This window comes from Colobus angolensis, unplaced genomic scaffold (assembly GCF_000951035.1).
Source record: "Colobus angolensis palliatus isolate OR3802 unplaced genomic scaffold, Cang.pa_1.0 Scaffold256, whole genome shotgun sequence".
Classification (NCBI taxonomy): Eukaryota; Metazoa; Chordata; class Mammalia; order Primates; family Cercopithecidae; genus Colobus; species Colobus angolensis.
Genome location: NW_012115777.1, coordinates 5,041,528 through 5,057,037, shown reverse-complemented (window position 1 = coordinate 5,057,037; position 15,510 = coordinate 5,041,528). Strand labels below are relative to the sequence as shown.

At 36.4% G+C, this 15,510-nt stretch overlaps 1 protein-coding gene across 2 annotated transcripts in view; it reads right to left on the bottom strand.

The window, feature by feature from the left end:
- LMNTD1 (lamin tail domain containing 1) overlaps window positions 1-15,510 on the bottom strand; it is a 243,623-nt gene that overhangs the window by 104,896 nt on the left and 123,217 nt on the right. For both annotated transcript variants that reach the window (XM_011946991.1, XM_011946990.1), the window contains 2 exons: window positions 10,276-10,493; window positions 9,521-9,693 (listed from right to left, as the gene is read on the bottom strand). In XM_011946991.1, coding sequence (XP_011802381.1) covers window positions 9,521-9,693; window positions 10,276-10,493 — 391 coding nt within the window. The remainder of the gene's footprint in view (window positions 1-9,520; window positions 9,694-10,275; window positions 10,494-15,510) is intronic.

The following is a 15,510-nucleotide window of genomic DNA, read 5'->3' as shown; positions in this document are numbered from 1 at the left end:
GATCATTAAAAAGTCAGGAAACAACAGGGGCTGGGGAGGATGTGGAGAAATAGGAATGCTTTTACAATGTGTGGGAATGTAAATGAGTTCAACCATTGTGGAAGACCGTGTGGTGATTCCTCAAGGATCTAGAACTAGAAATACCATTTTACCCACCTATCCCATTACTGGGTATATACTCAAAGGATTACAAATCATGCTGCTATAAAGACACACACACACATATGTTTATTGCAGCACTATTCACAATAGCAAAGACTTAGAACCAACCCAAACGTCCCTCAATGACAGACTGGATTAAGAAAATGTGGCACATATACACCATGGAATACTATGCAGCCATAAAAGAGGATGAGTTCATGTCCTTTGCAGGGACATGGATGAGCTGGATACCATCATTCTCAGTAAACTATCTCAAGAACAGAAAACCAAACACCACGTGTTCTCACTCATAGGGGGGATTTGAACAATGAGAACACTTGGACACAGGAAGGGGAACATCACACACCTGGGCCTGTTGTGGGGTTGGGGGCGGGGGGAGGGATAGCATTACAAGATATACCTGATGTAAATTACAAGTTAATGGTTGCAGCACACCAACATGGCACATGTATACATATGTAACAAACCTGCATGTTGTGTACATGTACCCTAGAACATAAAGTATAATATAATAAATAAACAAAAAGAGAAAAAAGAAAATTCTTTCTGGTCCTAATATTCTAATGTTCTCTCGTGGGTATGGAGTGAATATTTTATCAAATGCTTTTACTTTGAGATGATTATATAATTTTCCTCTTTATAATCAGCTTTGCATTCCTGAAATAAACTCAATTTCTTGGTGATATATTTTCCCCAAATATCCCTTGTATCAAAGAAGATATTACATTGGAAATTATATATTTTTAACTGAATGATAATGAAAGTATGACATATATCTTTTTGTTCTTTGAGACAGAGTTTCACTCTTCTTGCCCAGGCTGGAGTGCAATGGCGCGATCTCAGCTCACTGCAATTTCCGCCTCCTGGGTTCAAGCGATTCTCCTGCCTCAGCCTCCAGAGTAGCTGGGATTACAGGTGCACACCACCATGCTCAGCTAATTTTTGTATTTTTAGTAGAGATGGAGTTTCACCACATTGCCAGGCTGGTCTCGAACTCCTGACCTCAGGTGATCTGCCTGCTTTGACCTCCCAAAGTGCTGGGGTTACCAGCATGAGCCACTGTGCCAGGCCGACATTCTTATACTATTCTTTTAGTTTCCATTCTATATTACAGCATGTATTTTTGATTTATTAAAGTCTAGTATAAGTTGCTATTTTTACAACTTATTGGACAAAACAGAAAATTTAGAGTACTTTAACTCCATTTAGTCTTCTCTCAACTTTTCTTCTATTTCTGTTGTAATGGATTGAATTGTGTTTCCCTGAAAGATATGTTGAAGTCCTAACCCTTGGAACCTGTGAACGTGACTTTATTTGGACATAGGGTATTTGGAGATGTAATAAAGTTAAGATGAGGTCGTGGTGGATTAGTATAGGCCTTAACCCAATGACTGGTGTTCTTATAAAGAGGAGAGAAATTGGCCACAGACACACAGGAAGTGAGGCCATATGAAGACAGAGGCAGAAATTACAGCAATGGATCAATAAGCCAAGGAGTATCAAGGAATGCCGGCAATGACTAGAAACTAAGAAGATGCAAGGAAAGATAATTTTTTTTTTTTTTTTTTTTTTTGAGACGGAGTCTAGCTCTGTCACCCAGGCTGGAGTGCAGTGGCCGGATCTCAGCTCGCTGCAAGCTCCGCCTCCCGGGTTTACGCCATTCTCCTGCCTCAGCCTCCCGGGTAGCTGGGACTACAGGCGCCCGCCACCTCGCCCGGCTAGTTTTTGTATTTTTTAGTAGAGACGGGGTTTCACCGTGTTCGTCAGGATGGTCTCGATCTCCTGACCTCGTGATCCGCCCGTCTCGGCCTCCCAAAGTGCTGGGATTACAGGCTTGAGCCACCGCGCCCGGCCGGAAAGATAATTTTTTAAAGTCTTCAAAGTGTGCATGGCCTTGCCAACACCTTGCTTTTGGATTTCTCTCTCAGTATTGTGAGATAATAAATTTATTTTAAGACATCAAGTTTGTGGTGCTTTGTGAAGGCAGCCCTCCCTAGGAAACTATACAGCCGTCATGTATTTAAATTTTATCTAAATTTAAAACCCTGTAAGACAACATCAGTATTGTTTTGTGTAGTAAACATTTATGTTTGTTCACGTTTTTATTGTTTCCATTTTCTTTTTTTTGCTTCTCCCTATAGCTTTGCGTGTTCATGTGGGATAATTTTCTTTCTATTTGAAGTATTTCCATTGGCATTTCCTTAGTGTGGATTTGGCATTAATGAATCCTTCCAGGTTTGTTTGTCAGAAAATGTCCTTATTTTACCTTCACCCTTTCAGGTGTATTTTTCCTTAATATAGAACTCAGGATTAGAAGTTCTGCTAGCACGTTGAGGCTCTCATTCTATTATCTTATGACTACCATATTTGGTTTCCTCAACTTTTATTATGATGTACATAGATGTGGTTTCCTTTGTATTTATGCTGCTTGGGATTTATTATTGTTCTTAATTCTGTGGCTTGATGTCTTTGTATCAGTTTTTGAGAATTTTTTTCCATTATTTATTTAAATATTGTTCTCTCTCAATGTCTCCATCATCTTTTGGGACTCAAATTACAACTCTGCTAGACTGAGTTGTGCTTGGTCTTTCTCTCTCATCTTTTGTTGTTGTTGTTGTTCCTTTCTTTTCTTATCCTTTGCTTCTTCCTTACTGCTTTTTTTTTTTCCTAGATTTGGGGATATTTTATACTCCACTTTATTTTTTATATTGCTTCCAAAATTCTCATTAAAATACCATTCTAACTGTATGAGATGCCATTTAAAAATCTTCAGTGTCTTTTTTCCAGTCTGTCCTTCAGTATACACATATTAACTCCCATATGTCACGCACTGAGTTTGGTGCAAGTGACAAAAAGATGAGCAAAATAAAAGCAATTTAACACTTATAGTCCAGAGATAGAAGAGAATTTACAATACAGTGCAATAAACGCTTCGCTTGATAAGTGTAAGATATTACTGAGAACACATATTAGGAGCAAAAAACTCATTTGGTGGGGACCAGAGATGGGTACTTTGGAGGTAGTGACATATAAGTAGAAACTTTAAGGATGAAAAAGAATTATCCATGAGAAGAGGAGGGGTGAGAGAATGTGTGAAGGCCTGGAGGTAGTCAGGGTGTGTTTGAAGAACTGAAAGAATTTCAAGATGGCTAAAGCATAGAATGCAAGAAGGCAAATGTGTGATCAGATAGGCCAGCCCAGGCTCAAAGATACTCAAACAATTTTATGGGTTTGGACTCCACCATGAGGACAATAGGGAGAGAATGAAGATTTTTAAGTAAGAGAAGAAATGTTTAGGATACATAAACAAGAACTGATTATACTTGGGAGTTGAGGAAGGAAAAGGAGTAGAGAAAGACCATGAGGATACCTCGGGTTTCTGAATGGCATTCACTTATATAAGGAAAATCAGTGAGTGGAATGACAGACTTTGAGGGAAAGATAATGATGATGAGTTGTTTTGAACATTCTGAGAATGAGACACTTGTAGGGCATCCAGCTGAGATTATAAGCAATTAGCCTCATAAATCAGAGGTTCAGAATAGAATGTTGGGCTGGAGATAAAGAGTTTGGAATCTTTCCTACTCCATTTTTCACATTGCTTTTCAAGTTCACTTTCAAACACAGATCTAACTATATGAGACACCTATTTAAAATCCAGTTGGTGCCTCCTCAGTATTTTCATAATACATTCAAAACTCTAACATGGTGGTGTACACATACCTCTAACATCTAGTCCTTACCAAACTTTCTGGGCTAACACCTCAATTTCTACTTACATTTCAGTCGGATACAATTTCTCACTGTTCACTGAACCCAAAGTTTACTCTTACCTCCTTGTGCTTTTAATATGTACCGTTTCCTCTACTCAGAATGCTTTGCCCACCCTCTTTTCAACCTGAATAACTCCTATTCAACCTTCAATACCTTAGTTCCAATGCTATTTCCCCTGAGTCTTTTCCGTTGCTCTCGTCTTTTTGTAAATATTTCTAAAGCAATGTTTCTTAAACAGCAAATCTTGCCCTCTCTATTGGTTATGAAATAAATTTAGAAGGTCATGACAAGTATTTTAAAATGAAATAAAAGATTAGGAAATATCAGAATCTGTTGTACTTAGAAAAATCAATATTGCCTTTTGCAACATTTGCTTTGGTTATGTAGGTTTGAAATACATATTTGTAGCTACAGATGAGTTTTTGAGCTTCAACAGTTGATAGTGGGAAAATGTTTGAATTTGAAGTTAGATTTGAGTTAAGCAACAAAAAACAAACAAGACTATAGCAAAAAGAAAAAATATATCTAGTTCATGGATGTTGCTTCAGGGAACGAAGGAGGGGAATAGGACTAGGACTAGAAAAAGAAATCTGGGAGACTTTTGTTTGACATATAATGCTTATTCTAAAAATAATTAGTGCAAATATGGCAACATATTAGTATTTTTTACTTGGGGAAGTGGGTTGAGAAGTGTCTTTTTTGTTCTTTCTGTATTTCATAACATTAAAAAAAGATTCAAAGGTGGAAAATTTTCTATGTCCACCACTTATTAAATTCTTATTTGTGAAGTCAAAATAATAGTGGAATTTATAAGGAGGTGAAAAATGTTTCCTCTTGACGTCTGCTATCAGATTCCTCTTACGATAGGGGGAGGATACCTTACCAGGCTTTTGGTAGAAGGTGTGGTGACTCCTAAAGCTATGGGAGTGAGAACTCTTCTGAAAGAGACAGAGAGAGCAATTATGGCAAGAGCTTTGGTAGTGCATTAATTCCCACAGGAACAAATTCTCGGCAAAATGAATGCTCAGTGGTGACTTTCAGCAAACCTTCCACTAAATGACGTCACTTTAGATGCATCCTGATTAAAAATATGAATAAGACAAAGTTGGCCATGCTCATTGGAACTATCTCACATTATTGCCAATGCATTAATGCAAGAACATCATATAAATTTACAAGTATTGGAAAGAAAGGATGTCATTTGTACACATTTGTACAATACAGAGGGGGATAAAACAACCAATGTGGCCAGGCACGGTGGTTCATGCCTGTAATCCCAGCCCTTGGGAAGGCCAAGGAGGGCAGATCACTTGAGGTCAGGAATTTGAGACCAGCCTGGCCAACATGGCGAAGCCCTGTCTCTACTAAAAATAAAAAAATTAGCCGGGTGTAGTGGCGCACACTTGTAATTTCAGCTACTCGGGAGGCTGAGGCACGAGAATCACTTCAACTAGGGAAATGGAAGTTGCAGTGAGCTGATACCGTGCCACTGCACTCCAGCCAGGGTGAGAGAGCAAGGCTCTGTCTCAAAAACAAACAAAGAAACAACAACAATAACAAAACCATGAGACTACAAGCTATTAAAACTGAAAAGTTCAGAACATGTGTTGAAACATGAGCAATATCCAAAGACAATTTTCCTCTTCTTTAAAAGAATGAAAAAAATGTTATAGAAAGAGATAGCATTTTCAAAAGCAGTAGCAACAATAACAACAAATCAATATACCTGCCTGGGTCAGAAATCTAACAAAAAAGTACAAGAATTTTATGGAAAAAAAATGACAAAGTATCAATGAAAGCCATGAAAGAAATCTGAATGAATTGACAGCTGATTTCCTGTACCGTGGACTCAGTATCATAAAGATACCAACTTTCTCTAAACATGACCTTTAAATTTCTTACCATTTTAATCAAACTACCAACAAGATGGTTTTTCCATATAAAACTTGGTAAAAATGTTTCTTGTAAAGACGAGTAAAAAGTTTAAGGAAAGCCAAATGACACTGACAGGGAAGAGCAAGAAGAGAGCAAAAAAATGATTATAGATGAATAACAACAGGAACAGTGTTATTGGCACAGCAATAGATCAACAGAATACTCTAGAGAGCACAGACCCAGACCCAAGCATAGGAGGGAGGTGGTATTAGAAATCAGTGTGCACATGATGGACACTCTCTCTGGTGTTGAGACAAATCGTTTTCCATATGGAAGAAATCTGAGGTCAATATTTCATACCATACATAAAAACAACTTCAAATATATTAAAGACATATACAAAAAGCAAATTGGAAAAACTATCAGAGATAAATATAAACACACAATGTTCTCACTTATTTGTAGGATCTAAAAAGTAAAACAATTGAACTCATGGACATAGAGAGTAGAAGGATGGTTGCCAGACGCTGCAAAGGGTAGTGGGGGACTTGGGTTGTAGGGAGGTAAGGATGGTCAACGGATACAAAAAGTAAAGAAAGAATGAATAAGACCTACTATTTGACAGTACAATAAGGTGACTACAGTCAATAATAACTTCATTGTACACTTTAAACTAACTTGAAGGATATAACTGGATTGTTTGTAACTCAGAGGATAAATGCTGGAGGGAATGGATACCCCCCAAAATTAATAAATGTAAGCATATAATTTTTTTATTATGAGATAGGGAAAGACCTTTTATTTTTTTACATATGAAAATATGCACAACACCACTATTAAAGAAGAACTTCACATTAAGATAATAAATTAGTAGTTAATGTCCATCAGATTGGCATATAATTTAAGATTCTGGCAGTATAAAGTTAGGTGAGAATAAGGGGAATGGGAAATATTTTACTATGTTGGTGGGAGTATAAATTAGCAAAATTCTTCCTAGAGCAGTTTAGCAAAATCTAGTAAAGTTGAAGATACAGGTACAATACAACTGCATAAGTACATGTAGGAATTTTAGAAGATTTTAAAAGTTTAGGTATGAACCCCAAAGGAACCTTTGTATGTATGCACAAGTAGACAGGCACAAGGATAATCATTGCCTTGCCACAGATATAACATTTTCTTGGATGCATTCAAAGACTTGGTAAATTTTTTTGAAGTGAAAAAGAAAATTTAAAAAAATTAAAAATTTTTTCATCTACATTGTTGATGAGAAAAACATTAATGGGAAAAAACAAGATACAGTAAATTTGTATAATGAAATACTATATAATAACTAAGGTGACTGAATTAGGTCTATCTATGTTACTATAGTTAAATCTCCCAAATTATAGTAAGTCAGAAAGAGGAGGCATATTTAGCATGATGCCATTTATGTAAATTAAAAACACACAAATTATTTTAAATATATACATATATCTATGGATCCATATGCATGTAAACAAAGTACAAAATGAGAACCAGAATGATTAATTCCAATATCAGATCAGAACTGTAAATACAATTAAAGGGAACTTCAAATTTATGAATTTTTCTTTTTGGTAATGTGAAACAATACAACAAAATGTTAACATGCATTCATTCTGCATGATTAACATATGGGTGCTTTTAAAGTTATACTTGGTGTATTTTAACATGTTTTTAAAGACAAAATGTGTTTAGCATAAGTTGGAAGTACGGTGTATAGATGTTTGTTTAAAATTTTCCTATTTGTTAGTCTCTAGGCTCTTCTGTAGCATACTTGAGAGACACAGTTTAAAACAAGGCAACAATTTTCAGATAGAAGATAGATTTCTTTCTAAGATTCTTCTGTAACTCAGCAAACTAGCCTATTTATTATTGTAGGGTAAATGGAGGAGGATTGAACAACTTCCAAGTATAATTATTTTTTGTTTTGTCTGTTTTTTTTCTTTGCCAGCTATTAAGTGTGTGCTAATGGTGGCAAATTTTCCAGTAGCAGGCAAATTAAAAATAACAAACCATGTAACTTTCCCTTGAAGAATCATGTTACATATACTTTCAAGGAGATGAACTGGTAATTCAGGGATTACTTGATTCAATCAATCAGCAACCAATCATTCATAACATCTTTCCTTTGTGGCCATCTTTTGCGGTAGAAATGAAAGAAAAATCATAAAATTCTGATGTATATCTATTCATACCGAAAATTTAGTGAATGGAAAAATAAAAAAGTTATATATAATGATGCACAAAGACTGTAGAGGTATCAAAGCAACTATCTTTGAATATACTACTACAAAATATGCACATACAGTGAAGTGTTTTGTGTTGAATAGCAAATGTTATTGAATAATCAAGCTGAGTTGCCACCATTATATTATAGAAAAGTGCCTCAAAAATTCTGAAATCAAATTTCTTTGGAAAATAAGTTGTTCGGAATAAGTAAAAGAATGAAGGTTATCATTAATTAAAGAAAAACATAAATAAATGTATTTCTTGAGAGCTTCAAATTTAAGTCATAAAGTACTAACGATTATAAAGGGCTAAAGTTGTTTACATCTATCTAATATATCTACATCTAAAGCCCACACACATGCCCAAAGTTTATTGCCAAAAAGGCCTTCAATTTCAGACCCATATCTTTACAGATGAGGAAACTCAGGCATAGAGCTACATGGTACACAATTTTATGACAAAGAAATATATTCAAGAATTTACAAAATTTCCATCATTCCACTACTGAAAGGTAGTATTTTGGGGGTGCTACTTCCCAATGATGTGCTAGCATATTAACACAATGGTTGTCATATTGTTTCATGGAGAGTCTTGTGATTTTGTGGTGTCTTAAAGATAACAGGCAAAGGGAAAAGGAAGAATAAGGGGGTCACGAGCAGTGGAAATTGCTACATCCTCCTCACCTATGAATTTTATATATGGGGATCCTGCTTAAGATTTCATTTTTTTTAAAAAAACAAGCTCTTCTTTCCTAAGTCAAAGTTTGTGAATCATTACAACATCACAAGAATATTGCTGGTGTATTAAACAGGCTTTCTCCAATAGTTTAGGGTCTGGTTCCTTCTTGACTTTATGTTCTTCTACTCCAGTTCTTGTTAAATACTTGTGGACATCTGATGAACTTCATGGACTCTCTCCCCAGAAAAAATCATATAGACACACAATTTTGTACTAAATGTAGGAAGTGCATGGACTTCCTAAAATCCATTCACAGAGCCTGTGTTAATCATACTAACTCTAAAAGCTTTATTTAGAGGACTTAACAAACATCTGATGGAGAAAGAATTGGGGATTAACGTCAGAGTGTATTTGGAAAAGATGAAATTTTTTCCACACAGAATAACTTGTAAGACCAGTTTTTGCTGCCTAATGAAAAAACAAAAGTATTTTTCATTGAACTTCAAGAATCATACATACTTCTGCTGGCCACTCTGTTCTTTTGATTCATTGATTCATTCAACAGATATTTATCAAGGACAGATATTTATCTAGCACACTGGAAGACACTGTGCTAGGGGAAATGTAAGTGAATGGTTTACAATACTTCAAGAGCCATCTATTCTTGAGAATATGAATCATCTTTAACACTTAGCAAGTTTTAACCACTTAACCCACTAGTTAACACATGTGCATGCACACACACGCACACTCCACTGGAACAAGTACTCTTTTAACTGACCTGAGGCTCGATTAGGTCTGGTTGACGGAGACCTGGGCTGTCTATCCAAGTTGCCTCCAGTGGTGGATGTATTGTGTGGTTCAATCAGAGGACAGTAAGGATGTGCAGAGACATAAGGATTCTGGCACCAAGGGCTGCGATTGGGGAAAACGGTTGGTGGGATTTCCTTCTCTCTGTAAAAGAAAAAAGCCTAAATGGAACTCAAAAGTCATTTTATGCTGTGGCATTAGTGTTGAAGGCACAATTAAAGTGAAAGCATATTTCAAGACCAAGAGAATACGACTTTTTAAACTTTGCGGGCAGAACTTCTATTATAACTTCAGAAGCATTTGCCTACAAATGAATAATATATTCTGCACCTCTGTCCACAGGCAGTTCTTGATCCAAGATAAAATTCCTGGATGATGCACCTCTCCCTCTACCTAAGCACCTCTAAAGACTTGGGAATACCTCACCTCTTCCCCTCTCTGCAGCAGCCTTGTTTCTTGTAACAGTGCCCATGAAAAGTGAAATGGCCAGAGGCATCTCAATACTATCTAGTTAAGATCACCAGCCTTCATTGCCCCATGAGTATTTACCTGCTCGTTCTGTTTTTATGTTTTCCCTATGAGTTCTATTCAAAATAGTAGTTTCCAAAAATCACTATTGATTTAATTTATACATCACACATCCATCTGTCATCCAGTCATTCCCACATGCTCAGTTACTAATTGTGGGAAGGACCCATTAAAACAAACAAACCAAACAACCCTTACCTCTTAAGAAAAACTTGAGCTTGTTCCACCTGATAATTTGAGATATCTTCCTTAGGTTGATCTTGTTTTTCTTTAGTTATTGTAGTTGTAGATGCAGTCCACTGAAACATATGCTTCCGGAATGTTGGAGATACTACTGAACATCTGTTGAATTCAATGTCAGTATCTAATTTTTCCCATGCTTGCTTCCAGTGGATAGGGGTGTACCAGGCAACGGCCTAATGAAAATGATTTATTAATGTCAACTATGCATATTTGAGGTTTACAACATGCTGTTATGAGATATATACACATATATATTAAAATGGCTACTATGGTGGAGCAAATTAAGGTATTTATTGTCTTATGTAGTTACTTTTTTATGGCAAGAGCAGCTAAAATCTACTTATTTAACAAAAATCCCCAATACAATTTCATTAACTATAGTCCTTATGTTGTACACTAGATCCCTAGACTTCCTCATCCTATAAATCTCTGCTACTTTGTATCCTTTGACCTACATCTCCCTATTTCCTCCCCTTCTCCCATCCCTGTGAACCAGTTTTATTCTCTTTCTCTGTATGTTTGACCTTTTAAAAAATTCCACATGTAAGTGAGATCATGTAACATTTTTCTTTCTGTGTTTGACTTATTTCACTCAGCATAATGTCTTCCAGGTCCCTCCATGTTCTTTTTTAAGGTTGAATAATATTCCATTGTGTATAGCTACATTTTCTTTATCCATTTGTCTGTTGACAGACACTTAGGTTGTTTCCATATCTTGGCTATTGTGAATAATGCTGCAGTGAAGATGACTGTGTAGATACCTTTCCAAGGTGGTGATTTCATCGTTTTTGGGTATGTACCTAGAAGAGGGATTGCTGGGTTGTATGGTAGCCCTACTTTTAATTTCTTTAGGGACTTCCATATTGTTTTCCATAAAGGCTGCACCAATCTACATTCCTGCCAACCATGTACTGGGGTTCCCTTTTCTCCATACTCTCACCAACATTTGTTATTATATCACTTGTCTTTTTGGAATAGCCATCCTTATGAAGTGTGAAGTGATATCTCAAAGCAATTTTAATTTGCTTTTATTTGATGCTTAGCGATGTTGAGCACCTTTTAATGTATCTGTTGGCCATATATTTTAGATGTCTTTGGAGAAATGTCTGTTCAGGACTTTTGCCTGTTCTCTAAATCAGGTTATTTGCTTTTCTGCCATTGAGTTGTAAGAGTTCCTCATAAATTTTGAATATTAGCTCTTTCTCAGATATGAGGTTTGCAAACATTTTTTTCCCAATTGGTAGGTTGCTATTTTATTTTGTTAATTGTTTCCTTTGCTGTGTAGAAGCTTTTTAGGTTGACATATTCCATATCCCCTTTTATTTATTTTTGTTTTTGTAGCCTGAGCTTTGGTGTGATACCAAGAAATCATCGCAAAGGACCACGTCAAGGAGCTTTTCCCCTGCGTTCTTTCCCAGCAGTATTATGGTTTCAGGTCTTATGATTAGGTCTCTTATCCATTTTGAATTATTTTTTACTTACCATGTAAAATATGGTACAACAGAATTTAAAAATTGAACTATATAATGCCATTTACCTATGTGTGTGGCTTAGTGAACTACATGATGAGGACATAGAGTAAGGCATCTTGGCCTTAGTTTCCTGTTCTGAAAATTACAAGCAGCATAACCTCAGATAGGTAGGTTACTTTCTAACTTGAACTGTGACTTCATATGTAAAACTGAGAGGGCGGTAGTGAGAGCTGCTTTACTGAAGTGTTGTAAAATTCATCCAGCTACCGAATTTCTCAACTCTGAAGAACTGTGCAAAAAGTAATGGTAATATTAATAAGTTAAGATTTTAAACATTTAAGACACTGTGTGTGTGGGTGTGTCTAATTTGAGATGGCAAAATGGACAGTAGAGCTAGAGACATGGACAAGAAAACACATTCTCCAGGTTAGAATCCTAGGTGAGAGTATTAAGGAGACCCATGAGCCCTGAAGCTGGAGTTTGTTTGGATTTCCTGAATATGTGACATGCGCACAACATACATATTGCAAAAATTATTCAGGAAAATCCTTTATAGAGATTAACAGTTATATTTCTATTCAACACAAAAGACGTGCCGTAACATTCTACTTGTTCTAGTGATCTGTTTTTAGTTTACCAAATTAGAGGTTTGGACTTCACACTGTAACCACTGAACATCCCTCTGCTTGGCTTGACAAATAACATAGACATAAAGACAACACAAGATCAGTTCAGCTAGGCTAAGCTTCCAGCAGAGAAAGAAAGATGAATTCTTTTTTAAAAAGTTTCTTTTCATAGATTACAGCAAATAAATGGACTTTTGCTACAGATCATTAGTTAGAAATCCTCCATTTTTAGTAGCTCAAACACATTATATTTTGAAAATATGTTCATGATCTTTTTAGTGTGATCTCCCTAAATGAGATGTGTGCCTTTCCTAGACAAGGCAATATTTTATTTTTCCCTGTACTGTAGGAACTTAAGAAAATCTTGGATGACAATGATAATGTGATAAAATTTAGCCTCAGCTCTAGAATGCTGGCCACATGAACCTTGCAAACTATTTTTAGTGCAATAGAAAAATTCTTGAGAGTTAGAAGATATGGTTTTATTTTAGTTCTATCACATTACTTATCATGTGACCTTAAGCAAGCCATTTAACTTTCCAAGCCCCATTTTTCCCCCAAAATACTGAAAGAGTAGTGAGAATCAAATGAAATAAGGCAATATAAACAGCCCTTCAATGAGTTCCTATTGTATAGGACTGGTCTGTTCCACATCTGGATCTCTAATGCAAAAAAGCCAGGCATTGATAAACGTAAGAAATTTATTAATTATTTGACATGTAATTTAGAGGCTCCAAATCCCAATGGGACAACAATGTGACTGGTGAAAAAAACCTATCCCTGCTTTAAAGGTCCATAGACTCATGGAATCTTAGTGATTATATTATACAATCTCTTACTTTACAGATGAGAAAGTAGAATAATACATGGCAAAGCAAAACTAAAAGTCACATTTATATTAAGCCATAAGATTTGTAGCTGTATCGAATATTAACTGTTGCCATGTTAGTGACAAGATGACTCAAAAAGTAGTCTAAGATCGACTTTATTTTAGCCTCATTTTAGTTTTTTAAATTTATTTTTATTTTTACTTTTTTCAAGACAGAGTCTGGCTGTGTCGCCCAGGCTGGAGTGCAGTGGTACAATCTTGGCTCACTGCAACCTCCGCCTCCCAGGTTCAAGCAATTCTCCTGCCTCAGTCTCCTGAGTAGCTGGGACTATAGGCAGACACCACCATGCCTGGCTAATGTTTGTATTTTTAGTAGAGACGGGGTTTCACCATGTTGGCCAGGCTGGTATCGAACTCCTGACTTTGTGATCTGCCCACCTCGGCCTCCCAAAGTGCTGGGATTACAGGCGTGAGCCACTGCGCTGGCCTAGGCTTCCTTTAAAAAATGACCCATAATATAACATCTCTTTGCCCCATCTTACAAATACAAAATATTATTCAAGTCCAGAAACGGGGTCTATTCTGATTTGTATAGCTGGTTATTATTGTAGACAGTAGATTACAGGCTTTGTGATATATAATAATCCACAAGATATGGATTATTTTCTACATACAAATAGAAAGCAATTCCAGGGTCATGATACTTTGAGTCTGTGTTTCAGCATGTCTATGGGAACGCAGTAAATTGTCTTTTTTAAGAAAAATTTACCTGGCGGTTGCAGATAGTAATATCCAGTGCTATTAAAGTGAGAATGAAAATGAATTTATTAGAAAAAGAACTCTATACTTACAATAGGGTTTCAAGCTGATTTTAAAGTCACATTTCCACCTATTTAGGGGAAATATTTTCTAGTTGAATTAAATAATGCATATGGCTTTACCATAAGGTAGAATTTGCAATGGGATGTGACCCAGGGAAAAAAAATAAAAAACGCTTGAGCTGAGTTCTGAAGGGCAGGTAGGATTTAATAGGTAAAACGGGAGGAAAGAGAGTCTATTGAGAGGCAAGAGCATGCACAAAAGCTCTGTGGCACGAAGGAGCAGTCAAGCACCGGAAAGTAAAAGTAGTACGAGAAGGCCAGTGTGGCTAGAGCAGAGTGCATGGAGAAGCATGGAGAGAGGAGAGTCCAAGAGGTGAAAAGGGGCAAGATTGCCATGATTCAGGTTAGGAGGGCAAACTCCTCTCCACTACAGATTCACCACACATGGCTCTTCCTCTCAATGCTTTTTCTTATGTTCTCCTTTACAGAGTTGATATTTCTGACCTGGGCTGCCCGTACTTTATTAAAGCATTGTTTCACTGTATTGCAATTATTTATTATTACATATCAATTTCTACTAGTAGACTCTGAATTTCTTGAGGACAAGAAGTGTGCAATACTTATGTTCCCTTTTCTAGCACCAGGCGCCATTCCTGACAGATACAAAATATATTTAAATGTTTTCCATATAGATCAATCAATCAGGTTCAGTCTTTCATTAGCAGGCACAGTTATTTGTGCTTATATCACCCCACAGAAATGGTCTGATTCTCTATGTGCAAAGTCATTCAAATCACTGGGTAAAAGGAACAGTCTAAGTACAAAGCCTAATTCAGTTGCAAGAAATGAAAACTTATTAAAATCTGCATTCCAGGAGCTCAGGGACCTGGTCTGCCTGGTTCAACGCTCAGTGCCTGGAGCAACACACATACAAAGTAGAAACCACAAACTGGTTTACAGAGTGGATAACTATGATGAAAGTTCTGAGATAAGAATGCCTTAATCCTAAACTGGGTTTTGGTAATGATTTCTTATGAGGCTGAGTAAATAACTCACATTGTGTATCCTTATTTTCCCCATCAGTGAAAATAAGTAAATAACTTAGATTGTGTAGCCTTATTTTCCCCATCAGAGAAGTATTATAAAATTCAGTTCGAGCCCACAAGGAGATCTAAAGCTAAGTGGGTGAAGGCTGCTAAGTTGTATCTAATGGGTGCTGTCCTCACCTAACAACTGTTCCCGCAGAAAGACAGTAAATGGTTCTTAAGAAATTAGCCAAGTCTATTTTAAAGGGAAAGTCAATCTCAACATGGATTATAATGCAGCAAAAGAGAAACTCAGAGATAGATTCCGGTTAACATATTTTGTGGGTCAGTAGTAAATGACACAGTAAGTTAGACTGAGGGTAAGAAAAAAACACAGGTATTTAAAAATGATCTAAA